The sequence below is a fragment of the Schistocerca nitens genome, chromosome 5 (genome assembly GCF_023898315.1).
Source record: "Schistocerca nitens isolate TAMUIC-IGC-003100 chromosome 5, iqSchNite1.1, whole genome shotgun sequence".
Taxonomy (NCBI): domain Eukaryota; kingdom Metazoa; phylum Arthropoda; class Insecta; order Orthoptera; family Acrididae; genus Schistocerca; species Schistocerca nitens.
In genome coordinates, this window is record NC_064618.1 from 809,228,574 (window position 1) to 809,256,025 (window position 27,452).

Below are 27,452 nucleotides of genomic sequence, written 5' to 3' on the forward strand. Positions count from 1 at the left end.
TGTTTCTGAATCGTGCAACTGACAAGGGAACCTCCCCATCGCACCCCCCTCGGATTTACTTATAAGTTGGAACAGTGGATAGGCCTTGAAAAACTGATCACAGATCAATCAAGAAAACAGGAAGAAGTTGTGTGGAACTATGAAAAAATATACAAACTGAGTGGTCTGTGTGCAAGATAGGCAACATCAATGGCAACATGAGGTCAGGAGTGCCGTGGTCACGTGGTTAGCGTGAGCAGCTGTGTGGAATGAGAGGTCCTTGGTTCACGTCCTCACTCGAGTGACAATTTTAATTTATTTATTTTCGCAGTTATGATCTGTCCGTTCGTTCATTGACGTCTCTGTTCGCTGTAATAAGCTTAGTGTCTGTGTTTTGCGACCGCACTGCAAAACCGTGCGATTAGTAGACGAGAGGACGTGCCTCTCCAATGGGAACCGAAAACATTTGATCATAAGGTCATAGGTCAACCGATTCCTCCCCAGTAAAACACGTCTGATATATTCTATACGACACTGGTGGCGGCATGTGCGTCACATGACAGGAATATGTTGTCGACCCACCTAACTTGTGCACTTGGCGAATGGGTAAAAAGATTCTTCTACCGTGCCCGATTTAGGTTTTCTTGTGGATGTGATAATCACTCCCAAAAAAGTGATGAAAACACAAGTGTTTGTCACATAAACTGCAACAAATGAATGCAAGTTTCACAGTCGCACAGTTTTCCCTGTGCTCTGTCAAAACATATGTTTTTAACGCTTTCAAATTTTTCCGTGTGTAGACCGTCAAATCCTGCGTATGTCCAAGCAAATCTGAACATGTCCTGGAATTTTGGAGAGCGAAGTTGTGTGTGTGTGTGTGTGTGTGTGTGTGTGTGTGTGTGTGTGTGTGCCTGAACTTTGATAATTGTGTGAAAATAAAAAATTTAAATTTTCACTCGAGGGATGACTTGAACCGAGTACCTCTCGTACCACAGTTGCTCACGCTAACCACAGGACCACGGCGCTACTGAGCTAATAATCTCCTTAATGTTGCCTGTCTTAAACACGGACTACTCAGTTTGTATATTTTGCTTATTTTTTTCATAGTTCCATACAACTTCTTCCTGTTTTCTCGATTGATCCGTGTTCAGTTTTTCAAGGCCTATCCACTGTACCAACTTATAACTAAATCTGAGGGGGGTGCGATGGGGAGGTTCCTTTGTGAGAAGGGACATGGTACCACTAGTTGTATGTGATAAACCACCTAATAGCCACATCCATCCTGCCTCCCACACCAACCGTCATTGTTAATCCCAAGGGCAGATTTGGTTGGGGACCTCCCTGAACCCTAGAAGTGGCATGCTAACACTCCCAGCCATCCGTGCTGGTTAAGAGTTGTCATTGCCATCATTACATTTGCTATAATAACATTATGAGCAATATCTTGTTTTGCACACAAGTAGTGAACTTAACTACAAAAAGTAAAAATAAAAGGAGGGTTGGTGGGGTGTGGGCGGGGGGGGGGGGGGGGGGGGTTACTGATGAAAAAATGTATTGTTGCTGCATGATGTTAATATCTAACGCACCTGTCTCACCTTACTTATGTAATGTTTTGAAAACTAATTTTTATCATTTTTGGGTAACCTTTTTTCTGAAATAATGTAAATATAAATTTCGGTCAATGATACTGTATTTTTAACCATTATTCATAAAGATCTGCTGTGAAGACAAGTGTGTACACAGTGATTTTTTATTTCAGGTGATAAGCTCATTATCCTTACTTGCCTCATAAATCAGATACTCACATACACACGTCTGCGGGATGTTATTGATGAAAGAGGTGAAAAAATGCGACAAGCCAAAGCTGAATTGCGCAGTCATCAGTTGGCCGATATGAAGAAGGAAAAGGAAGCACAAGCGCTTAGGTAATATTGCAGTAACTATCTCTTTGTCGTCATGATGCAAAAAATATTAGCAGTGTCTGTAGTAAGGGTAAAGATTGTATATTCCAGTTTCTGATATGTTGCACATAGTTAGCTACATGTTCTCATTTTTTTATGTGCGTTTAACTTGTGGTTAATGACGGCAAAGTAGAGGTAATTGTCCATTGTTAGGTGTAGGGCAGTCTTTGACTTCGTGAAATGTTCACCTTTATTTTTAATTCTCCGTAATTGACTAGTGATTAATTTGATCTAATTTGAACACTTTGTATGTGAAATATTGGGTATAAAATTATTTTCAAACTGCAATTTGTCATCACACGTACATTAAAGATGTATGAATTATTTTGTTAGTAGTGTATACATTGTGAAATGAAGTGTGGGTTTTTTAACTACCTTAAAAACATTTTTACACAGAATGTTTTATGTATAGTATTTTCACTGTTGTGTTCCACTGAATTACACATTGGATTTTCAGCTACAGATACCCTCATAACTGAAAAGGTTATTGGTTCACAGATTTGAGCAGACAAGGAGCATGTCTAGTGCATCAGGAGCACACCAACAAAAGATCCGTGTGATCCCCCACACCTGTGTTCCACAAATCGTATAATAAAACATATTTTCTCTGCAAAAACATTAACTGCGGATGGTCAGTTAAAGAACGGTATTTTTTGTCTTAAGATCAATTTACAACAAAATTAAACGTAACCCAACCTCATAAATCCTATCTATTTAGAAATTCGGTAGTAGTAGTTCTCAAGTAGATATTATTTCAATTTGTTTTTAATACATTCATTATCTGCTAACTCCCGTAATTCATGAGGTAGAGAGCAAATTTTTCGTGGCTGAATACTTTGTTACTTTCTGTGAAAGAGTAAGGTACACTTTTGGATTATGGAGGATATTTTTGTTCTTAGCGTTATGCTTATGAATGCTACTGTCTTCAAATACTTCGCTATTCTCCCCAACAAACTTCATAAGAGAGTGAGTGTAGTGTGAGGCTGTTCTTAGTACACCTATTTTTTTTTTTTTTTTTTTTTTTTTTTTTTTTTTTTTTTTTTTAAATGGTTGTGAACGTGAAGACTGAGGAGAGACACCATATTTCTGTACAATGAATACTTTCTCTGTGTGGAATTACCCTAGAAAATTGTTCCACATGACATCACTGAATGGAAGTACGCATTGTGAGCTTATTTTCTGATGCTTTCAAACCAAAATTTGTAATTACATGTAGAGAAAATGTTGCTGAATTTAAGAAGATAAGTGTTTGTTCATTCAAGTTTTAATTATTATGCGCCCCCAGGAAATTTTAATTATCTGTTTCACATATTTTCTTTACCCTATGCTATTGTTTTTGAAGATGATATATCTTACCTAGAATCTATTAAATACTTTTGGATATATCACTTGTTGGTCATTAGACTGTTGCAGCTCTGTTGGGTGTGAGTATTCATACAGGGTTAAGCAGAAATGCCACACTTGGCAGTCAGCATCTGATTCCTCATCCCAATTCAAGGCAAAAGTTTGCCTAGCAAAACCTAATCCTGCCAATAGGTTTAATTGAAATGAGATTTAAAAAATGAGGCTCTGGAGTTGCTGTAACTTATGCAATGTGGCCAAGAACAGGAAACACAAATGCTGCGCTGTGACAGAATGGTCCCATTATCTCTGTGAGACGAGACAATGCAGTGGGGAACGGATATGCAGACTTGCCAATGTTAGAGTCATCTTTGTACCAAACTCGCTGCCCCCCCTTTCCACCCAGCTCCCCCCACTTGAAGCATCAAATTGTACCCAATTTATGCCTCCACAAAGTGTTATCTTGTGTTCCTGTTACTATTACCTTAATTTAAACATGAACTTCTTACAGATGTAATGACCACTTTCTTTCCTCTGCGACACAAATAGAGCCAGCAGAAAATATATAATGAATGGAAGTAAAATGAATGGCAAGAAAGCTATAAATGAAGATTTCTTTACTGTCACAATCTTTATTGCTGCCTTAAAACAGCAACCTCAGGTGAAAACGGAGTCACATTAGCCCGCCTGGATGCCCACAACATTCATAATCAAAAATCAAACTCTTAAAGAGGGAAGTCATCAGAATAAGTAAAACAGGTCATCATGGCGAATAATGTGTGGAGCACATGTGGTGGTTGCAAGGGTACAGCACAGAAGACGGTCAGGTGTGTACTATAGCGAGGCTGATTGTGACAATTAAGAAATCACCAATTACAGTTTCCTTGCGGTTTTTACTTTCACTCATTATGAAGTTTAAGGGCTGTGGCTATCTGCATTACAAAGTTTTATGTGATCAATAGAAAATAATAGTGGATACAGTTATTTTGTCTGTATCTAGTGATCTACAACAAAACACAGTAGGTAGGCCATGTTAGATTGCATGTAATGCTGTACACATTAATTCCATTCTGTATGTTTGATGCCCTGGCTTATCTTCACAGAGCCAATATGTACATGTAGGAGCACTGTTCACTTTAGAGATGATGTTCAAAGCGACCTCTTTGCATTTGCAAATGCTTCTCCACTTTCTGGCTTATACTTTGCTGGATCCTCTGTGCAACACACCTGCATCCACCTTTTGCCGAGGTGATATGCACGCGAACTGTTAGGGTCATATACATCCACGGATGGTACACTATAGACTTGTTCCTTTGTTTGTCCCCACAATGAAAGCTTTGTGGATTAAGGTCTGGGGAACATGGAGACCAGAACACTGGACCTCCACGACCAATCAGTTTTCCTGGAAACTCTTCATTTTAAGTTGTTACATACATTCATTCCAAAGTATAGCGGTGCACCACCATACTGAAACCATTGCTGTAACCGAACATCAAGTGGAACATTTTCTAATTCATCATGTAAAGTGTTGCAAAGAAACACATGATACAGGGTCACATCTAACTTGTCTGCAACAGGTAAGGGCCCAAAAGTAATCCTCCCACAATTCCAGCTCACAGGTTTATGCCAGAGCATGCCTAAAAGCCATGTTCAGGAGTGATATATGGGTTGTGTTCCAACCAATAATGGCTGTTGTGCAGGTTGAAAATACCTTCATGAATGATGCTAGATTTATCAGTCCATATCATGTTATTTGTAAAATGTTCATCTTCACTTGGTGCAAAAGCCATTCACAAAATTGTACTTGTCAAATGTGGTCTTCTGGCCACTGGTGTTAAGTTAATGTGTAATGATATGGATGCAGTTCTTCATAGTACAGTGCTTCGACAACCAGTCTTTGAGATAATCTGGAACTGCTTTGCAATATCATGGGTACTTTGCTGAGGTGATTAGTGAATCGTTTAAAGAATCACATCTTCGGTTTGTGTGCATCAAGACCTTGACCGACCTTTATTCTTTACTTATGGACAAGGTTAACCAATTTTCTAAAGGTGTTGCTTCAGGCGAATAAAAAACATTCTTATCGGGATGGTGCCTTTGAGGATACCATGCAGCGTACGCACAAGCAGCAGCAGCGGCAACTCGGTTATCGGGTGCACCCAGCCTTAAAAGCATATCAACATATTCATCGTTTGTGTACTCCACCGGGATGCTGCCCTTCATGAACTTCACAGGACCAATTATGGTTGTGCACTGTGCAATTAGTACACACGTGCATGCAGTTTTATGAGATAGGCTGTCGTGATGCAACAAAAATGTCCTCCTTATAAATAACAAGAGCTAGGGAAGGGAGTGTAAAAAATAAAAAAGGAACCTGATGAGGATTTGAACCGTAGCTCTAAGGTGGATGTGGGTTAGATATCCCAGTAGTCTACTCAGTGAGCTATGACTGCTGGTACGGCAGTGCAGGGCGATACGTGTTCATACGTACATTCTGATGTGCTGCACGATGTGACACTGTTGCCAGCTCCTTGTTTTCATTCATGTGTTACCTGATTTTCATAGATAAAACTTTTGCTGTGAATCTGAATGAGGAGTCGCGTGCCATCCCCAAAAGTGTGGCATTTTTTCTTCACCCTTTTTTTTCTTATAGCAAGAACAAGTGGTCCCAGAACTGAAGCCTCCATAACACTAGTAATTATTTGCAACCACTTGGAAGAAAATTAGTCGTGAGTTATGTGATATGTTCCTTGGCTTCCTATCGTTTAAATATGAAGTGAGCCACATACTCGTACCCCAGAAGGCATAAACTATATGCTTCTCCAAAATAATGCTGTGATGTGCACTAGGAAATGCCTTAGACAGCTCGTAAATATTGTGGTAGATGAAATTGTCTTTCAGACATTTTAATTTACGAACAGTGAAGTGATGGATGACATAGTTACATTGTTTAATTCTTAATTTCTTTGCGTGTTTTTGGTACTTGCATTATTTAATTCATAAATTTCGGGCGTATTATAGTATTTGAGAGTTGTAGCATTGCGTTTTAGTACCTGAATAGTGTAAAATCGCGTAGTCTCCTTCCGCCGCCGAGCAGTGTGTCAGCAGTGCGCATGTAGCAGCATTACTGCATTTACTAGGCAATCTTGTATTTTAATAACCGTTTAAATTTTGTCGATTTGTTTGCGCTCTCTGTAGATTAGTTCAGACGTTCTTTGCACAACAGTTTTTAGCATGGATAGGGACTGCAACTGCTGTGTTCGGATGCAGGCTGAGTTGGCATCCCTTCGCTCCCAGCTTCAGGCAGTGTTGGCTTTGGTCACACAGCTTGAGGCTGTTGCCAATGGGCATCACTGTGGGGGTCCGGATGGGGGTTTGTCGGGGACGGCCAGCTCGTCCCACGCATCCCCCGATCGGACTACGACTGTGGTTGCCCGGGATACTGCCCGCATTGAGGCTGATCCCTCACCTGTGGTAGAGTGGGAGGTCGTCTCAAGGTGTGGCAGGGGGCGAAAGACATTCCGGAGGGCTGAACGGAAGGCCTCTCCAGTTTGTCTGACGAACCGGTTTCAGGCTCTGTCTCAGGCTGATACTGATCTTCGGCCTGACATGGCTGCTTGTCCTGTTCCAGATGTTGCCCCTCAGTCTGCAAGATCCGGGCGGTCGCAGAGGGTGGGCTTACTGGTAGTTGGGAGCTCCAACGTCAGGCGTGTAATGGGGCCCCTTAGGGAAATGGCAACAAGAGAGGGGAAGAAAACCAATGTGCACTCCGTGTGCATACCGGGGGGAGTCATTCCAGATGTGGAAATGGTCCTTCCCGATGCCATGAAGGGTACAGGGTGCACCCATCTGCAGGTGGTTGCTCATGTCGGCACCAATGATGTGTGTCGCTTTGGATCGGAGGAAATCCTCTCTGGCTTCCGGCGGCTATCTGATTTGGTGAAGACTGCCAGTCTCGCTAGCAGGATGAAAGCAGAGCTCACCATCTGCAGCATCGTTGACGGGACTGACTGCGGACCTTTGGTACAGAGCCGAGTGGAGGGTCTGAATCAGAGGCTGAGACGGTTCTGCGACCATGTGGGCTGCAGATTCCTCGACTTGCGCCATAGGGTGGTGGGGTTTCGGGTTCCGCTAGATAGGTCAGGAGTCCACTACACGCAACAAGCGGCTCCACGGGTAGCAGGGGTTGTGTGGCGTGGGCTGGGCGGTCTTTTAGGTTAGATGGCCTTGGGCAAGTACAGAAAGGGCAACAGCCTCAATGGGTGTGGGGCAAAGTCAGGACATGCGGGGACCAAGCAACAATCGGTATTGTAATTGTCAACTGTCGAAGCTGCGTTGGTGAAGTACCGGAACTTCAAGCGCTGATAGAAAGCACCGAAGCTGAAATCGTTACAGGTACAGAAAGCTGGCTGAAGCCAGAGATAAATTCTGCTGAAATTTTTACAAAGGCACAGACGGTGTTTAGAAAGGATAGATTGCATGCAACCGGTGGTGGCGTGTTTGTCGCTGTTAGTAGTAGTTTATCCTGTAGTGAAGTAGAAGTGGATAGTTCCTGTGAATTATTATGGGTGGAGGTTACACTCAACAACCGAGCTAGGTTAATAATTGGCTCCTTTTACCGATCTCCCGACTCAGCAGCATTAGTGGCAGAACAACTGAGAGAAAATTTGGAATACATTTCACATAAATTTTCTCAGCATGTTATAGTCTTAGGTGGAGATCTCAATTTACCAGATATAGACTGGGACACTCAGATGTTTAGGACGGGTGGTAGGGACAGAGCATCGAGTGACATTATACTGAGTGCACTATCCAAAAATTACCTCGAGCAATTAAACAGAGAACCGACTCGTGGAGATAACATCTTGGACCTACTGATAACAAACAGACCCGAACTTTTCGACTCTGTATGTGCAGACCAGAGAATCAGTGATCATAAGCCCGTTGCAGCATCCCTGAATATGGAAGTTAATAGGAATATAAAAAAAGGGAGGAAGGTTTATCTGTTTAGCAGGAGTAATAGAAGGCAGATTTCAGACTACCTAACAGATCAAAACGAAAATTTCTGTTCCGACACGACAATGTTGAGTGTTTATGGAAAAAGTTCAAGGCAATCGTAAAATGCGTTTGAGACAGGTACGTGCCGAGTAAAACTGTGAGGGACGGGAAAAACCCACCATGGTACAACAACAAAGTTAGGAAACTACTGCGAAAGCAAAGAGAGCTTCCCTCCAAGTTTAAACGCAGCCAAAACCTCTCAGACAAACAGAAGCTAAACGATGTCAAAGTTAGCGTAAGGAGGGCTATGCGTGAAGTGTTCAGTGAATTCGATAGTAAAATTCTATGTACCGACTTGACAGAAAATCCTAGGAAGTTCTGGTCTTACGTTAAATCAATAAGTGGCTCGAAACAGCATATCCAGACACTCTGGGATGATGATGGCATTGAAACAGAGGATGACACGCGTAAAGCTGAAATACTAAACACCTTTTTCCAAAGCTGTTTCACAGAGGAAGACCGTACTGCAGTTCCTTCTCTAAATCCTTGCACAAACGAAAAAATGGCTGACATCGAAATAAGTGTCCAAGAAATAGAAAAGCAACTGGAATCACTCAACAGAGGAAAGTCCACTGGACCTGACGGGATACCAGTTCAATTCTACACAGAGTATGCGAAAGGACTTGCCCCCCTTCTAACAGACGTGTACCGCAAGTCTCTAGAGGAACGGAGGGTTCCAAATGATTGGAAAAGAGCACAGGTAGTCCAAGTCTTCAAGAAGGGTCGTCGAGCAGATGCGCAAAACTATAGACCTATATCTCTGACGTCGATCTGTTGTAGAATTTTAGAACATGTTTTTTGCTAGAGTATTATGTCGTTTTTGGAAACCCAGAATCTACTATATAGGAATCAACATGGATTCCGGAAACAGCGATCCTGTGAGACCCAACTCGCTTTATTTGTTCATGAGACCCAGAAAATATTAGATACAGGCTCCCAGGTAGATGCTATTTTTGTTGACTTCCGGAAGGCGTTCGATACAGTCCCGCACTGTCGCCTGATAAACAAAGTAAGAGCCTACGGAATATCAGACCAGCTGTGTGGCTGGATTGAAGAGTTTTTAGCAAACAGAACACAGCATGTTGTTATCAATGGAGAGACGTCTACAGACGTTAAAGTAACCTCTGGCGTGCCATAGGAAGTGTTATGGGACCATTGCTTTTCACAATATATATAAATGACCTAGTAGATAGTGTTGGAAGTTCCATGCGGCTTTTCGCGGATGATGCTGTAGTATACAGAGAAGTTGCAGCATTAGAAAATTGTAGCGAAATGCAGGAAGATCTACAGCGGATAGGCACTTTGTGCAGGGAGTGGCAACTGTCCCTTAACATAGACAAATGTAATGTATTGCGAATACATACAAAGAAAGATCCTTTATTGTATGACTATATGATAGCAGAACAAACACTGATAGCAGTTACTTCTGTAAAATATCTGGGAGTATGCGTGCGGAACGATTTGAAGTGGAATGATCATATAAAATTAATTGTTGGTAAGGCGGGTACCAGGTTGAGATTCATTGGGAGAGTCCTTATAAAATCTAGTCCATCAGCAAAGGAGGTGGCTTACAAAACACTCGTTCGACCTATACTTGAGTATTGCTCATCAGTGTGGGATCCGTACCAGATCGGGTTGACCGAGGAGATAGAGAAGATCCAAAGAAGAGCGGCGCGTTTCATCACAGGGTTATTTGGTAACCGTGATAGCATTATGGAGATGTTTAATAAAATCAAGTTGCAGACTCTGCAAGAGAGGCGCTCTGCATCGCGGTGTAGCTTGCTCGCCAGGTTTCTAGAGGGTGCGTTTCTGGATGAGGTATCGAATATATTGCTTCCCCCTACTTATACCTCCCGAGGAGATCACGAATGTAAAGTTAGAGAGATTAGAGCGCGCACGGAGGCTTTCAGACAGTCGTTCTTCCCGCGAACCATACGCGACTGGAACAGGAAAGGGAGGTAATGACAGTGGCACGTAAAGTGCCCTCCGCCGCACACCGTTGGGTGGCTTGCAGAGTATAAATGTAGATGTAGATGTTCAGTTGAAGGATCTAAATCAAAGGCAAATCATGACTGATTCAGACTATCACATTTGCAGATATGCACGGACTTTCCTTAATACATTACCTGTCTCAAAACTTTTGACACAAGGTAATGAGAGGTGATTTTGTGTGTGTGTGTGTGTGTGTGTGTGTGTGTGTGTGTGTGTGTGTGCGCATGTGCTTGTGTGTGTGTGTGTGTGTGTGAGAGAGAGAGAGAGAGAGAGAGAGAGAGAGAGAGAGAGAGAGCAGATATGCTGTTGTTATCAAATACTGCCTGATTCTCCCCATAAGCCTGTCCATGCACACACTTGAACTGACTAAGAATCAGTGTTTGTGAACTAAGCATGTGCATACCTATTGCTCCAACACCTCTATTACATGGCAAGTGGTTATCTCTACTTGTTCCCATTTTTTGTATGAAATTTTTGTTGCATTAATGAATTAAGAAGAAAGATGCTCAGGCAAATTGAAGTAATAAAGATCTGTAAGTCAAAGGGAGTGAAATACAAAACATAAGATTCTACCTTTTCATTTGATACATAAGAACTCACTTTATTCAACTTTTGTATCTCTTGCCATGGGCAGGGGGAAGGGAAACAATGTTTTACATGGATAGCAAACTATTTCTTTATCTGTTCCATAAAGTTTCGGGTGTGCAGCTGTATAAATTCAACTTCTTCTTCTAATATTTCGCCTGAATATCGTCCAGTCATCTTCAGAGTGAGTCGAGGTGACTGACACTCCAGCACTTTCTCCATCCTTTTCACCCAAGGATTGAACCACTCGGGTGAAAAAGGACGGAGCGTCAGTCACCTTGGCTCACTATGAAGATGACTGGATGGTATTCAGGCGAAATATTAGAAGAAGAAGAAGAAGAAGAAGAAGAAGAAGCTGAATTTATGTGGCTGCACGCCCGAAATTTTATGGAACAGTTTTTATGCTGCAAAAACATGAAGATGCACATATTTCTTTATCATTCGTTATTTTAGTATAATTTTACTGTCATTGTTCAGGAACATAGTCTGTACAAAAAACGTTTCCTTATTTTCAGAATAAAAGAAAAGAAAGCAGCACGCATGAAACTCAAAGGCCTCCAACCTACAGATGATGACATTGTTGATACTCGAACTCCTGAAGAAAAGGAACAACAAAAGATAAAAGCTGAGAAGGAAGTGGCAAGGAGAAAATTAGAGGCTGAGAAGAAAGCGAAAAATCTGTACGCTGCTGCTATTATCTATCAGGTAAGTAAATTATTGAAGATAGGACAGCATTTAAAACTATATTTTAATAGCTGTGAAGAGCTAGAGGCAGTTTTGAGAATTGGTGCATCAGTTTTCCTCTTAGTGTGGAATAACTGATGTTCACAGGAACTGAATGATGCATCCAATACATTAATTTCAGTTACTGTGTGTGTGCAGGGCATCTCTCCATAAAGGGGCCACTAGATTTCCTTATTAAATATATTGTTAATTAGGAAAATGACAGAATTTCGCTTTGTGTTTCAGGTAATTACATTAAAGTTGTCCTTCAGTTAGGAAACTGATTTTGAAAAGAAATGTAATATTCTTGCTTAACTTAGAATATTTGCTTTGCTGTAGCAGGTTGCAACGTATCGGACTTAGTTCATTTAAGTTCTGCAATTCCCCAGCCCCCCCGCTGCCTTTCATCGTTCTAAGTTGAAAGGTTTCCTATTTTTCTTTTAATTCATTTAACGGCATTCTGTGAAATAGTAATCATGTTTCATGTTGGTACAAATTTTCATGGGTGGTGGAGAAAGTCAAATGTGTCACTTACAGATTAGAAACCGTGGTCCAGAAATGACAATCAAAAGCTACCAAACCGACCATGTTCCATTACTGTCAGTGGCAGATGAGAAACTACGCATAGTTGTTTGTATGATGCTGTATACTGCTCTGGTATGAATCAGATTGCTGAAACCAACATATAGTTGTACACCATGGCGGTCTTCTATGGGGGAAACTCCGTAGGTGTTGCAATGTACAAACTGAAAATGGCCAGTCATAATCTAATAATATGTAAAATTGTAAGCTGTGTTAACATTCTGAATTTTGCAGTCAGTCATTCTTAGTGAAATGGTAGTGTACTCTGTTATGAAATTTTCTGGCACAATTTTCTTGTAACGTATGATGCAAATTGAAATTACGAAATTTGGTTGTATTGAGTTGAGTAAACCTGTAGGAGATACTCAACACACACAACAGGGAACAAAGCTCATGATGCAAAATAATAATAATATAGGAAGACAATAAACTGTGCAAACTTGTGACTTGAAAGCAGTGCGAATGAGGAACCTTCATGAAGCACTTGGACAAGTTTCTTGGGAAACATGTGTTGCACACAATGTGGGAACTAATGTTGAGTCAAGTCTGTCTGAGCCAGAGCATTGTATGGTCACCCTTCACATTCCTGTGTATGTGCTTTTCTAGCATAAGGCTTGTTTCACCAGAGGTGCAGAGCTCAGTTGTCACAATAGTCATGTCTGGGCCATTGCAAATCCCCATGTTACATTCGGGAAGAGCCAGTAACACAACTCTCCAGTTACCTTGTAGACTTGACAATGTAATACGTATTTCTGAGAGACATACTCATATATTGTTGAAGTATTTCACACTTTGAGGTCTTCATAAATGTTTCTACTCCAACATGATGGAGTCCTAGATCAGTTATAGTTGCTCGTGCATACCATTCACATGGTTCCCAAAACTGCATTGGGGTGTTAGAAAGGGTATAACAGAACTTGGTGCGACGAGAGCATGCCTGCTAGGAAGCTATGGGCACCACTTTAAACAACTTTTGTGAATGAAGGGCCTCATGCAAGTTGTTTAGATAAATAAAATTATTTTAAAGTGTGTTTACTTGGCTTTTTATCATTGTCAGCAGGCCAACAGTAAATTTACTCATTCATCCATCTTCTGACAGTGATACCTTTGCCCTTCTCTATCATCCTTGAAAGTTTGTATAATCATCACAGAAACACCCTGTATATGTAGTGATTTTCTTCCATGAAAAATGGCTTTAGCTGGAAGGATCTCAAGTTACCAGAGAACAAAAGGAATGAAGATTAGAATTTAACTTTCCCTTGACAAAGAGGGCTTCACAGATGGGTCACAAGCTTGGATTGTTTCAGATATGGGGAAGGAAATTAGCCATGATGTTTCAAGGGAACCTCCCAATATTTTGCTGGAGCGATTTATGGAAATAGCGGAAGATGAAAATCTTGGTGTTGGGACAGGGATTTGAACCATTGTCCTCCCAAAGGAGAGTTCAGTGTGTCAACCACTGTGCCATCACACTCGGGTCAAGGAATTGGAGAACATTGTTGAATAGTGTATACTGTTACATGTGTCGCACCACTGAGAAAATAACACAGGCTCAAGGGGTAGTCATAAAACTGTCAAATGAATGGCATTGGTGAATAAGTGATGAAAATATGTATTAAAATCTTCAGACCAAAGTGGACGGTTATTAAGTTCTATGTTTTGATGCCAGTTTTAGCAAAGTGTCAGTTGTTTGGAGTTCTATACACATTTCTTCAACCACGAGACTCTGCGGTTTAGGGAAATCTCAATGTTCGGATGGGGGTTTGAACTGTCGTCCTCCCAATTTCCTTGTACCCCATCTTCAGTAATTTGTGTTAACAGAGAAACAAATGCAAATGGAAACGGTGAGTTATTGAGAGAACCAAGAGCAATGCTTTACAAGATTTTGACAGTACACAAATGGAAATGGCAAGAGAGCTTTAAACTTACTTCTTTCAAATATAGGAAATATTAATAAGAGTACAACTATAAAAAGTTTGTGTTTTAAAAATTAACAGAGTTACCTCTATCACAAAATTCTGAGACTGAAGTATAAAAAAAGAGATTTGTGTTGCATAATTTTTACACAATTTTTATTGTTTCCTTATTCTGATTTAAGCTACAGAATTTCAGTGAGTACTGTAACTTATCACTATACTCAATTGATATAAGTTTTAGCTAATATATTTGTAAGTAAACACCTGAAATTTTTCACAGAATTTTCTCTCTCTCTCTCTCTCCTCTCTCTCTCTCTCTCTCTCTCTCTCTCTGTGTGTGTGTGTGTGTGTGTGTGTGTGTGTGTGTGTGTGGTGGGGGGGGGGGGGGGGTGTTAATCAGAATAACAGGAAACAATAAAAATAACAACAGTTTGCATAAAAATTGTGCAAAACAAATGTCTTTTTTTTAATACTTTAGTCTCAGAATTTTGTGACTGGGATCTGGGATTATTCTGTTAACTTTTAAAACACACTTTCATTAGTTGCACTCTTTTCATTAATATTTCCAATGTTTGAAAGAAGTAAGTGTAAAGCTCTCATGCCATTTCCATTTGTGTACTGTAAAAATCTTGCAAAGCGTTGCTCTTGGTCCTCTGACTCACTGACTGTTTCCATTTGATACTTATTTCTCTGTTGCACAAATTACTGAAGATAGAGTACAAGGAAACTGGGAAGATGACAGCTCAAATAGAGATTTTGGTTGTCTGAGATTTCCCTGAATCACAGAATCCTGTGTTGTTGGTGTGTGTGTGTGTGTGTGTGTGTGTGTGTGTGTGTGTGTAAAGTTCATTATAACATACTCTTGGCATTAACCCTTCACTTCAATTTGATTTTGTTTCTTTTACAATACAGGTAAGTTATATTGGTCAGCAAAGGTTTTATAACAATTGACAGCAAACATTTTTCTTTAAAGGTGCTACCCCTCGGCACCGATAGAGCTCATCGTCGCTTCTGGGCATTTGCGTCGTTGCCAGGTCTGTTTGTGGAGCAGGATTCAAGTGCTGCTGGATCCTGTCTGCCGTATCCAACCCCATACAATGCTAATCTAGCATCTCAAACTGATGACTCCATTTCTTATGTGCGCAAACTTTTTGAACAGGAGCGAAATAGTGGTAGTGACAAGGTAAGTGACTTCAGTTTGTACCATTCTGCTGTTGCAGTATTAGAATAAAAAGTGCAAGAGATACAAATTTCATTGCAACAAAGTACTTAACAATTAAGTTATGGTAATAATAATACTCATTACTATTGATTACAGTGAATAATGGTGATTTGACTCTTCCTCTTTCCCTGTAGACCTTTATTTTCCCTTTATAAGATTTCTGTTTCAGACTCGTATCTTCGATATTCCATCATTTTTATACATCAGTACTGCATCTAATTTCCATTCCATGTTTATATGTGGCCGATAGAATTGTAAACTAATATAACAACAAAAATAATCAATTATTGGTGTGTGCTCCTGCCACCACTTGGTGTGTCAGTGATAGAATTGTAGGCACGTTTCATTAGGAAAAGCTTCATTTTCTTTGGGATTTCAGATTACAAGTTTCCACACGAGAACTTCTAACAAACTAGCCACATCAAGCCACAGGTTTCTGATTTCATGACCAACTGTGGGGAGGGGGAGCAAGCTGAGTTTTTTTCATGCAGAGCTACATGGGTCTTTACTTCTCCAGTACGCCATGACAGTCACTTTGTAATAGCTACTGTGAAGGCAGGTATTGTGTTTTTAGATTGTGGCAGCAGCCACCAGAAGAAATAGCTGATGCCCTAGACATATCAAAAGTTGGTGAGTGGCAAATTTTCATTAAGAATTGGGTGTTAGAATGCAAGAGGGAGGTAACCCACACAGAGATGGAATGAGAGATTTTTTTAGTGTTGTGTTTGTCTTTATTGCGTGAAACTGAGCCAATTAAGTCATATTTTTGGTCCGTAAACCATTATTTATAGTCTGTAAAACATAGGAAAATTAAAATTGTTTAGTAAAATCCACTGTTTATCTGAAAAATGAAATATATGAAGTGAGTTACTTTTATAACAGGCCAATTTTCATCAATTATTTGTTTTAAAATTAGGTGCAGATTCACTTCAATGTGAATTCCTTCCCACATTTATTTGAGGTTGACCAGTAGTGTTCGAGGAAGTCACACTGACTCTAAGCAGCCATATGTATTGAAAACTATACAGGGTTATTACAAATGATTGAAGCGATTTCACAGCTCTACAATAACTTTATTATTTGAGATATTTTCACAATGCTTTGCACACACATACAAAAACTCAAAAAGTTTTTTTATGCATTCACAAATGTTCGATACGTGCCCCTTTAGTGATTCGGCAGACATCAAGCCGATAATCAAGTTCCTCCCACACTCGGCGCAGCATGCCCCATCAATGAGTTCGAAAGCATCGTTGATGCGAGCTCGCAGTTCTGGCACGTTTCTTGGTAGAGGAGGTTTAAACACTGAATCTTTCACATAACCCCACAGAAAGAAATCGCATGGGGTTAAGTCGGGAGAGCGTGGAGGCCATGACGTGAATTGCTGATCATGATCTCCACCACGACGGATCCATCGGTTTTCCAGTCTCCTGTTTAAGAAATGCCGAACATCGTGATGGAAGTGCGGTGAATCACCATCCTGTTGAAAGATGAAGTAGGCGCTGTCGGTCTCCAATTTTCCAGCATGTCCAGATACACGTGTCCTGTAACGTTTTTTTCGCAGAAGAAAAAGGGGCCGTAAACTTTAAACAGTGAGATTGCACAAAACACGTTAACTTTTGGTGAATTGCGAATTTGCTGCACAAATGCGTGAGGATTCTCTACCGCCCAGATTCGCACATTGTGTCTGTTGACTTCACCATTAAGAAAAAATGTTGCTTCATCACTGAAAACAAGTTTCGCACTGAACGCATCCTCTTCCAAGAGCTGTTGCAACCGCACTGAAAATTCAAAGCGTTTGACTTTGTCATCAGGTGACAGGGCTTGTAGCAATTGTAAATGGTAAGACTTCTGCTTTAGCCTTTTCCGTAAGATTTTCCAAACCGTCGGCTGTGGTACGTTTAGCTCCCTGCTTGCTTTATTCGTCGACTTCCGCGGGCGTTCAACCGTTTCTTCGCTCACTGCAGGCCGACCTGTTGATTTCCCCTTACAGAGGCATCCAGAAGCTTTAAACTGCGCATACCATCGCTGAATGGAGTTAGCAGTTGGTGGATCTTTGTTGAACTTCGTCCTGAAGTGTCGTTGCACTGTTATGACTGACTGATGTGAGTGTATTTCAAGCACGACATACGCTTTCTCGGCTCCTGTCGCCACTTTGTCTCACTGTGCTCTCGAGCGCTCTGGCGGCAGAAACCTGAAGTGCGGCTTCAGCCGAACAAAAGTTTGAGTTTTTCTACGTATCTGTAGTGTGTCGTGACCATATGTCAATGACTGGAGCTACAGTGAATTTATGAAATCGCTTCAATCATTTGTAATAGCCCTGTACTTACTTCCAGCCAACTGGATCATCATCATCATCATCATCATCCTACTCCTCTTCTTCCTCCCCTCGCTATTTGCACCTTCGGTGTATGGCTGAAGAGCATGGCACATGTCATGATGGTTTTTGGGGATGTTAAGCAGCAAGTACATAAAAGTCTTTCTGTTTCCCAGCAGCAGAGTTTCTGTCACCAGGATACAAGCACTTTACATTTTATGAGTATGAATGAATGAGCTGCAGTGGGGTTGAGATCTGTTGATGTTCTGTGTTTCCAAGGTTGTCCAGGACTTTGAATAAAGCTTCCTTCCAAAAAGCCAATGGATAGTAATTTTCTTTACATGAATGATGTTGAGCATCCTGGCTTCGACCTACACAAATTCTGCAAAATGCTACCCAGACATGTACGTCATTTTCTCATCTGGATTTGAAGTCGCTACTTGAAAATCGTGAAAACCTTCCTTGGTCATCTTCTGCGCACAGAAAAGGTTCTTTGCATGAGCCTTCTCTACCAGTTTGTACCAGTCCTCTGGAGTAAAGACATAGTTAATTTCCCAAATCTCTTTCTCAGTAACACCAAAAACATGGTCAGAAAACAGAAAGGTACTCTAGGAACCAAGTAGTAGTGTTATATGAAATGGGAAACTCCTTCCATTACAAGGACATTCTACCTGATGGACTAGGTATTATTCTTGTTATGTGCTGAGCAGGTATTGGAAACAAATAAAAATTTATCTTGTTCCATGTGTTTTCTGGGTCACTTAGAAATCTAAGTAAACAAGATCAAACAATGGAAAATCCAGGATGGAATGTAACAATATTGAAAAGGAAAGTTGCTACTCATCATATAGCAGAGATTCTGCGAATAAAGCTTTTGGCCAGTAAGACCTTTGTCAAAAATTAAAAAAAAAAACACACACACAAAACACAATTCTCACGCACGACTTGTCTCAGGCAACTGAAACCACACTGCCAAGATGCAATTTTTGAAGCACATATTAGTATTATATATGTGAATATCAAAGTTGACAACTTCGCTAGGTATAATGGTTGTTGGGGGAGTTTTCTGCAAATCAACAGATATTAAATGAAAGTCTGATCCCCCCCCCACGTGGCATTTAGCTTGATACTAGTTCAGAACACTGTAAGCATCTTCAGGTCGAGTTTGATGTAAGTGAATATTCAGAAAGTATTACATCCTGTTGTTTAGATATCCATGCATGACACATCTTAAGAGTATCAGTATGAAGGATCTTGAAACTTCTATTGAATGCTATTGTGAAAACACTCTACAAACCATTCCTTTCATTTTCATTTCTATGCAGGGTGATTCAAAAAGAATACCACAACTTTAAAAATGTGTATTTAATGAAAGAAACATAATATAACCTTCTGTTATACATCATTACAAAGAGTATTTAAAAAGGTTTTTTTTTTCACTCAAAAACAAGTTCAGAGATGTTCAATATGGCCCCCTCCAGACACACGAGCAATATCAACCCGATACTCCAACTCGTTCCACACTCTCTGTAGCATATCAGGCGTAACAGTTTGGATAGCTGCTGTTATTTCTCGTTTCAAATCATCAATGGTGGCTGGGAGAGGTGGCCGAAACACCATATCCTTAACATACCCCCATAAGAAAAAATCGCAGGGGGTAAGATCAGGGCTTCTTGGAGGCCAGTGATGAAGTGCTCTGTCACGGGCTGCCTGGCGGCCGATCCATCGCCTCGGGTAGTTGACGTTCAGGTAGTTACGGACAGATAAGTGCCAATGTGGTGGCGCTCCATCCTGCTGAAATATGAATTGTTGTGCTTCTTGTTCGAGCTGAGGGAACAGCCAATTCTCTAACATCTCCAGATACTGTAGTCCAGTTACAGTAGCACCTTCGAAGAAAAAGGGACCAAAAACTTTATTGGCTGAAATGGCACAGAAAACGTTCACCTTAGGCGAGTCACGTTCATACTGAGTTGTTTCCCGCGGATTCTCAGTGCCCCATATACAGACATTGTGACGGTTGACTTTCCCGTAAGTGTGGAAAGTTGCTTCATCACTAAACACAATCTTTGAAACGAAAGATTCATCTGTTTCCATTTGAGCAAGGATAAAATCACAGAAATCGATTCTTTTAATCTTATCAGCTGCAGACAGTGCTTGAACCAATTTCAGACGATAAGGTTTCATAACTAACCTTTTTCGTAGGACTCTCCATACAGTTGATTGTGGAATTTGCAGCTCTCTGCTAGCTCTGCGAGTCGATTTTCCTGGGCTGCGAACAAATGCTTGCTGGATACGTGCTACATTTTCATCACTCGTTCTCGGCCGTCCAGAACTTTTCCCTTTGCACAAACACCCATTCTCTGTAAACTGTTTATACCAACATTTAATACACCACCTATCAGGAGGTTTAACACCATACTTCGTTCGAAATGCACGCTGAACAACTGTCGTCGATTCACTTCTGCCGTACTCAATAACACAAAAAGCTTTCTGTTGAGCGGTCGCCATCTTAGCATCAACTGACGCTGACGCCTAGTCAACAGCGCCTCAAGCGAACAAATGTACAACTAACTAAATGAAACTTTATAGCTCCCTTAATTCGCCGACAGATAGTGCTTAGCTCTGCCTTTTGTCGTTGCAGAGTTTTAAATTCCTAAAGTTGTGGTATTCTTTTTGAATCACCCTGTATATTCAGAACCTTTCAGCTACAGATTTTGCAGAACATGTATATTTCCTTACCGATATCTTCCTGCTAAGGCACTTGTACAACGGAAATAGTTTTATATTTTCATTTACCATATTTTCCTCTTCGGTCAGCACAAGATGATGATTTGCAGGCTGAATTTTCTTGTGTTTGTGCATCATGAGACTTGTCACCAGACTAATCAATGTCATTATGCATTTCATGAAGAATGTCAGATGTTTGTGTAGACAAGTCTCCTAAGTTAGTAGATAAACAATTCGTAGATAACATATATGTATCACAAAATGCTTTTGCACAAGCCCTTACTGAAACACCATTCACATTCTTTATGCAATACATGTAGAAGAACTTTGTTTTATTTCTACTGTCAAGAAATGCATTATTTCAACACACACTGTTGCGTGCTTTGCTGTCTCCAGCTATGCTAACAGTGATAGTTAAATTTAGTTCCACTTTCACATTGAAACATAACAGTTCAAGGCCACGTTAATAATTGTCCAAATAACAATATATCCCACTAATGGGTGCTAGTGGCTAAAGATGATGATTTTGATTATTTCTTCACTGATTTTGCATGCAGTTGTGCTCACCATGTGTGAATAAACAAATTAATTGCTCACTGTTGCCGTACTATTTAGCAGAAAATTCCAAACTCATATTTTATCAACATGTGTAAATGGTCCATTTATTTTGGTGCAGATTGAGTGCAAGTAACTATTCCTTGTGAAATCTGAATGCACCTGCTATTGCCTCGCATAAAAGTACACAACGGGTAATGCCTTGGCATTGTTGAACTTAGATGAATGTAGGTGAAGAAACACTTCGCTTCGAATATTCTAGAGAACTAGCTATGCATAAGAGGTACAATTGACAGTAAAACCACTATCAATAATCAGTAGGAATACCTCTTACAAGCATTGTGATTTTTGTGATGGTTTCACTTACAATTGTTTGAGGCTGCTGTAAACATTTCAATGCTGTAACTGAGTCTGGTGATGCAATGTTTTGCTCTTGTAATCAGGCAAGTCTCTCTTTAAATGAGTTACATATTAAAAGTAGGAGAAAGGTTTTGCTGCACTACCTTGTGGTGCTCTTGTTTGGACATTAGTTTCAGACATCTACTCCTCACTGATTACATGTCTTCTGTTTGCAGTGTTGTTCTAAATCCAATCATTTACACATTTTTATTTCATGTTCAGTTTGTATTTAACATTTTTCACGATCCGAGGTGGTATCACCATAAATACTACCACCTACAAGGTTTTGGAACCCACAAAGAAAGCAAACAAAACATCAAAAAGTGAATAATGATTGTAGTGTCCATGCTGTTCCTTCAGCTTAGCAATCAGTATCTTCAAAAGTAGTCATATTCTGTCAGTAATATCAGTTTGCTGTAAAAGCGTGGAGCACATTTTCTGCTTGTGTCCTCTAGTTGTGCGCACATTCTTGAGTTCCTTCTTGAATGCTAGAACTACTGGTACTCTATTCCACTTTATGGGATACATTGTAACTTTTGAGATCGTCAGTAAACAACTGTTACTACAGTGGTCAGGTCAGTTAAGCTAATGTGGAGTCTTCCTGTAGCAAAAGACTTTAATGAGTTTCAGCATCACAGTGTGTCTACTGTTTCAAGGTCTATGTAATGATTGAAAGGAAAGAATTGGCATGACCATATGTGAAACTATTTTTGGCAGCAGCGATCAGAATAAACTTTTGTTTTGATACATATATCAGATTTTGACTTTTTTTGTTATCCCATTTGTATGACCAAACATTCCTGTGGCATAATTCGTATCACATCAGGCAGGGGGGTTACCTTCATAGTCTCAGGTGTTATTGAATTTAGCATATGTTAAAATTCAGGAGTAAGTAAGAAACACACTTTTTTTTTTTGTTTTCGACAAAAAAATTCCTGCCTCAAGATACAGGCCTCCCAAGATGATGCTGCAAACATTATTTTGAAGATGAGAATTCTGGAAATTTTTTAAAATGCTGTATCTCTGTCACAGTTCTAATTATTTTGTTATAGGTTTTTTAAGAAAGAAAAAAAGATAATTACTTGATGATAACAATGATATCCTCCTTTTGGACATATCTGTCAAAATTCTATTACTGGCACCTTTGAATTTTTTTTATAATTTACAGAAAAAAATTTTTTTTCCAAAAATGCCGATCCAAAAAAGTTAATTTTTTTTCTGTTGATTAGTGCCATGCAGTACTATATTCTCTGTAAAGGAGAGCTTCCACTTCTAAGTTGGACAGGTTGTATTTTGAAAAATCTTTTTTTCTTTTTCTTTTTAAACTTTCAAGGGTATTGTATGTCTTTACTGAAGTTGTTTCTTACTAATTTCTTACTGAAGTTGTTTCTTACTAATTTCTGTGTTACAGTGTTTATTTCTATTGTCTTTGTTGCAGTTATTTCTTATCGCTTTCTTTGTTGCAGTTATTTCTTATCGATTTCTTTGTTGCAGTTATTTCTTATCGCTTTCTTTGTTGCAGTTATTTCTTATCGCTTTCTTTGTTGCAGTTATTTCTTATCGCTTTCTTTGTTGCAGTTATTTCTTACACTTTGTTGTAGTTTCTTGTCAGTTTCTTTGTTGTGGTTGTTCATTGTAGCTTTCTGTATTAATGTTGTTCAGTGCTAATTTGTTTACTGAAGAGGCTTCCAAGAAATCTGAGACCATCTAGTGAGTTCTGTGTTTCCGTGGGGATTTTGCCAGTTGACACAGTTGCAGTGTGTTTTGTGAGGAGGACTATTTGAAATGTCTTCTGACTGGGGCCACAGGAGAATGAAGTATGCTGACTATTTGCATGTCCATAAAAGAGTGATATTATTACTATTTACATTTTATGTCCTTCATTGGACCACTCTGGCAGGAAAACCATACTTTAGTGGGTTAGGAGGAAATGCCAACCCAAAACCCTGAACATATAGGGTTGTGCCTGTGCGGTTAACAACCGTAGTTGTAAATCGGAGCTTGCTCCACCCAAGGTTAACTACCTTCGAAAGTCAACCATGGAAAGGTCTTTTAGGAAAAGAGTGACAAAAAGACTTTGTTCAGGTTGGGAATAAGTGTTCTCATTTGAAGACTCTGTTTAAGAGAGAATATGTTTCCTGTGATAACTTTTTGTGTTCTAAATATTTTGACAGAGTAACAACAATGATAATATCTGAACAATGTGAAGCCTCCCATGGTGCAGATTTTGCAACAATAGAGGAAGAATTAAATACCCTGAATCAATCAGCTACAGAGGTAGTTGTTAGTCCTGTCAAGGAAACGTGGTCATTGAAGTTGAGTCATAAGCTCCATGCTTCGAGAAAGCCCAGAGAAATTGCTAAAGCTACGGATGAATACCCTACAGCAAAACTGACCACACTCTTCAAAGTAGAAGTTCCATTTTCAGAAGAATAGGTACCAAAGCACTCTTTCACCTCTTGCCAGGAATTTTTCACGAATATCAATTCAGCTGTTGAATACTGGACATCCTACAGTGAAAATGTGCAAGTTTTAACTATTATTCCAGAGACATTTTCAAAGAAAACAATTTTGAACCATGTTCCATCAGTATGAAAGTACATGGTAGACAAATCAAGAAATGAGAGGTCTGTAAAAGGAGTCTTTGAAAGACCAGATCCCTATTATAGTCATGCTGTAGAAGCAGCTGAAGTTCAAATATTGCAGTCATTTTATCTGGGAAGATAAATGGGACTGTTCTTGCCAGAGTGCCAGTGCACTACTACCTAAATGGGTAGTTCCACACCCACCTAGAGATGTCTGTCTGTGTGTGTGTGTACTGTGCGAATTTTGAACTTTGTGTGGTAACTTTGAACTTTGTGTGGTAACTTTGAACTTTGTGTGGTAACTTTGAAGAACTTACTGGAGCACGTGACATGTGACACCTTGGTTGGGTGTGTGAAGTCATTAGTAGTCTGTGACGTAAAGCAAGAGACTAGCTTATTTCAAGAATGTAGCAACTGCCCTGGAAAGGGGGGACTGTCTTTACAGACACTTGCTCCGGGAGATGTAGCAGATAACTCTGCAGAAATTACATATGTGGCATGGCAGGGAAATAAATGAATAAAGAAAACTGTTGCCTTTGACAGTTTCATTCATGAACTTGGTAAATGGTCAGTGAAAGCAGTAACACACTAGCATCTGAAGAAATTGCTACAACGCCACATTGTAGGAGTGAAAGGGTGTGTACAGGCTGAAGAAGTATATTTAATGCTTCACTGTGATTTTGCTGAGAACTGGTCTGTAATTCTCCCACAAGTAGTACAAGGGTATCATTGGAGTAATGACCAGGTTTCAATTTTTACAGGAGTGTCATATTTTCAAAACAAGACAAGTGTTGCAGTTATAAATGATGACACAGGACATGACTTAGCAAATGCTTTGCTGCAATGTGCAAAATTCTTCAACTGCAAACAGGGGCAGAGAACATCATTATTTCTGATGGTGCTCTGAGTCATTTTAAAAATTGTTACCAGGTGTTTGAATTGAGTAAGTCACTTTTGCCATCTGACTGGGTATACACTGCTACTGGTCACGGGAAGGGGCCTTGTGATGTTGTAGGCGGCCTGCTGAAGCACCAGGCTACAACGCTGAGAATTTTACGAAAGTCCTGAAATCTTACACATCCACAGCCCTCATTCTTTTGTCCAAAGAGGAAATTGAAGAATTCCATGAGCAGAAAAAAGAAGAATGGTCCAAACAAACTACTCCTGTGAAAAGAATTGAGAAGACACATTTTTGGACTCGTATTGCATGCATTTTAAAGAGCAAGGAAGAATAAATTTCCTTTGTTCAGCCAACACCTCATAAACAGCACGATAATATTCAGATTCACAACCTGAGAAGGGGGATGTTTGTGGCGTGTGTGTATGACTGTGGATGGTGGATTGCAGAGATTATAGACACCAGTTTCCAGTGCTCATTTCCTGTTAACAATGGTGGTGGTGGTGGTGGTTAGTGTTTAATGTCCCGTCGACAACGAGGTCATTAGAGACGGAGCTCATGCTCAGGTTAGGGAAGGATTGGGAAGGAAATCGGCCGTGCCCTTTCAAAGGAACCATCCCGGCATTTGCCTGAAGCGATTTAGGGAAATCACGGAAAACCTAAATCAGGATGGCTGGAGACGGGATTGAACCGTCGTCCTCCCGAATGTGAGTCCAGTGTGCTAACCACTGCGCCACCTCGCTCGGTTGTTAACAATGTTTTGAAAATTCTAAGTCCTCCGGCTCCTATTGGTTCAACTTGAAGGCTTCACTCTATGTCAAAGGAAGATACTGAAGCTCTGGAACACATTTTTAGTTCATTGACTGGATAATTTCAGTACAAAACACAATGCATAGAAGTTGTATAAATTGACCTTTCACATACATTTTGGAACCATTTAAAAAGCTTGAAAAATGAGTCTCTTACTCATCTTTCAAAACTAAAATTATGTTAAATAAGGCCAAGTTTTGATTTTTGTGAACCTGTTATGTGATGATGTAATAAAACAGGTTTAATGTATGGCAAAAATTTCAATTGTTTATAAAACCTGTTCACTCTAAAAGTGGAAGCTGTCCTTTCAGGGTATGTAGAACTATATGGTGCTAATCAACAGGAAAAAAAAAAAAAATCAAAATTTTTATGGACAGCATTTCTGGAAAAAAAAATCCATAAATTATAAAAAAAAGTTCGGAATGCTATAGTAAAAGAACTTTGAGAGGTAAGCCCAATTGGAGGATTTCTTTGTAATCATAAAGCAATTATCTTTCAAATTAAGAAAGTCAACAAAATATCTAGAACTCTTCCAGAGATACGGCATTTTAAAATTTTTCCAATATTCACGTCTTCGAAATGGTATGTGCAGTGTCACCTTTGGAGGGCTGTGTGTCAGAGCGGAAATTTTTTTGGAGAAAACAAAAAAAAATACATATTCCCTACTTAGACCTTCATTTTAACGTATGCTAAATTCAATAATATCCGAGACTATGAAGGTAAAAATTTTTTCCTAGCCTGCCTGAATTAAAATGGACTATACCCTGTGATGATGATGATGATGATGATGATGATGATGATGACGATGATGTGATGTGATATCAGTCCAGTAGATGAGCTTTTGCTTTCAAAATTCTATACTGCCCTGCCATAAAACAATAACTACACTAATTTTGTTTGAGTTCAGTTTTATTTGTCTGTAGTGCTATGGCTCATTTGGATTTAGTAATGCAGCTTCCGACACTATAATAAAAACTTTTTCTATATCATTGTTAAATCTGTTTTTCTCTCTCTCTCTCTCTCTCTCTCTCTCTCTCTCTCTCTCCCTCCCTCCCCCTCCCCCTCCCCCTCTCCCCCTCCCACTTTTATCCGTTGATACTTCCTAATATTAATCTTAAAATGTGCGTTATAGATCCTACTCCATTTTCCATTTTGGTGCCAAATATTAAAAAACCAATCTCTCTCTCTCTCTCTCTCTCTCTCTCTCTCTCTCTCACACACACACACACACACACACACACACACACGTGCGCAAGGGGGGGGGGGGGGGAGAGAGAGAGAGAGGTGTGGAGGTTAAGAGGCAAGAGCTAGAAAGTGGATAGTATGGAATGTGTCTAGATATAAATCTGTCAGGTGACATGTACGTAAGCATCCTGTCTGATCACCTGCATCCACTATTGTCCATTGTGAATTCCGCCAGACTTGGGCAATTCCAGTGGGACAAGGGGACACCCCACACATCCACAGAGAAAGTCACCTAAATGCCGCTGGGATGTTTGTGTCTTACACACAACACAAGGATGTGGTGGGGAAGGGGTTATGAGAAAAGATACCAAGTGTACTTAGGCGTACAAGTGTACCTAAGGAGCGAGGTTAGAGGAGAAGGCAGGAAATGGCTTAGAAACAGGAATGGAGTGTGGGTGGTGGTGAAGGACATGAGTGTACCACGAATATCAGGAATCCAATAAAACCTCAAATCTCTGACATCGCTGTAGCTGGAGAAAGATCCTGCAAGAACACGACCGACGATGACTAAAGAGAATTGTTCAGTGTGACATAAGTGCAACCATTCCACAAATTGC

At 40.1% G+C, this 27,452-nt stretch overlaps 1 protein-coding gene across 2 annotated transcripts in view; it reads left to right on the plus strand.

The window, feature by feature from the left end:
- LOC126260036 (bromodomain adjacent to zinc finger domain protein 1A) overlaps positions 1-27,452 on the plus strand; it is a 146,907-nt gene that overhangs the window by 51,200 nt on the left and 68,255 nt on the right. For both annotated transcript variants that reach the window (XM_049957209.1, XM_049957210.1), the window contains 3 exons: positions 1,739-1,904; positions 11,432-11,621; positions 15,111-15,320. In XM_049957209.1, coding sequence (XP_049813166.1) covers positions 1,739-1,904; positions 11,432-11,621; positions 15,111-15,320 — 566 coding nt within the window. The remainder of the gene's footprint in view (positions 1-1,738; positions 1,905-11,431; positions 11,622-15,110; positions 15,321-27,452) is intronic.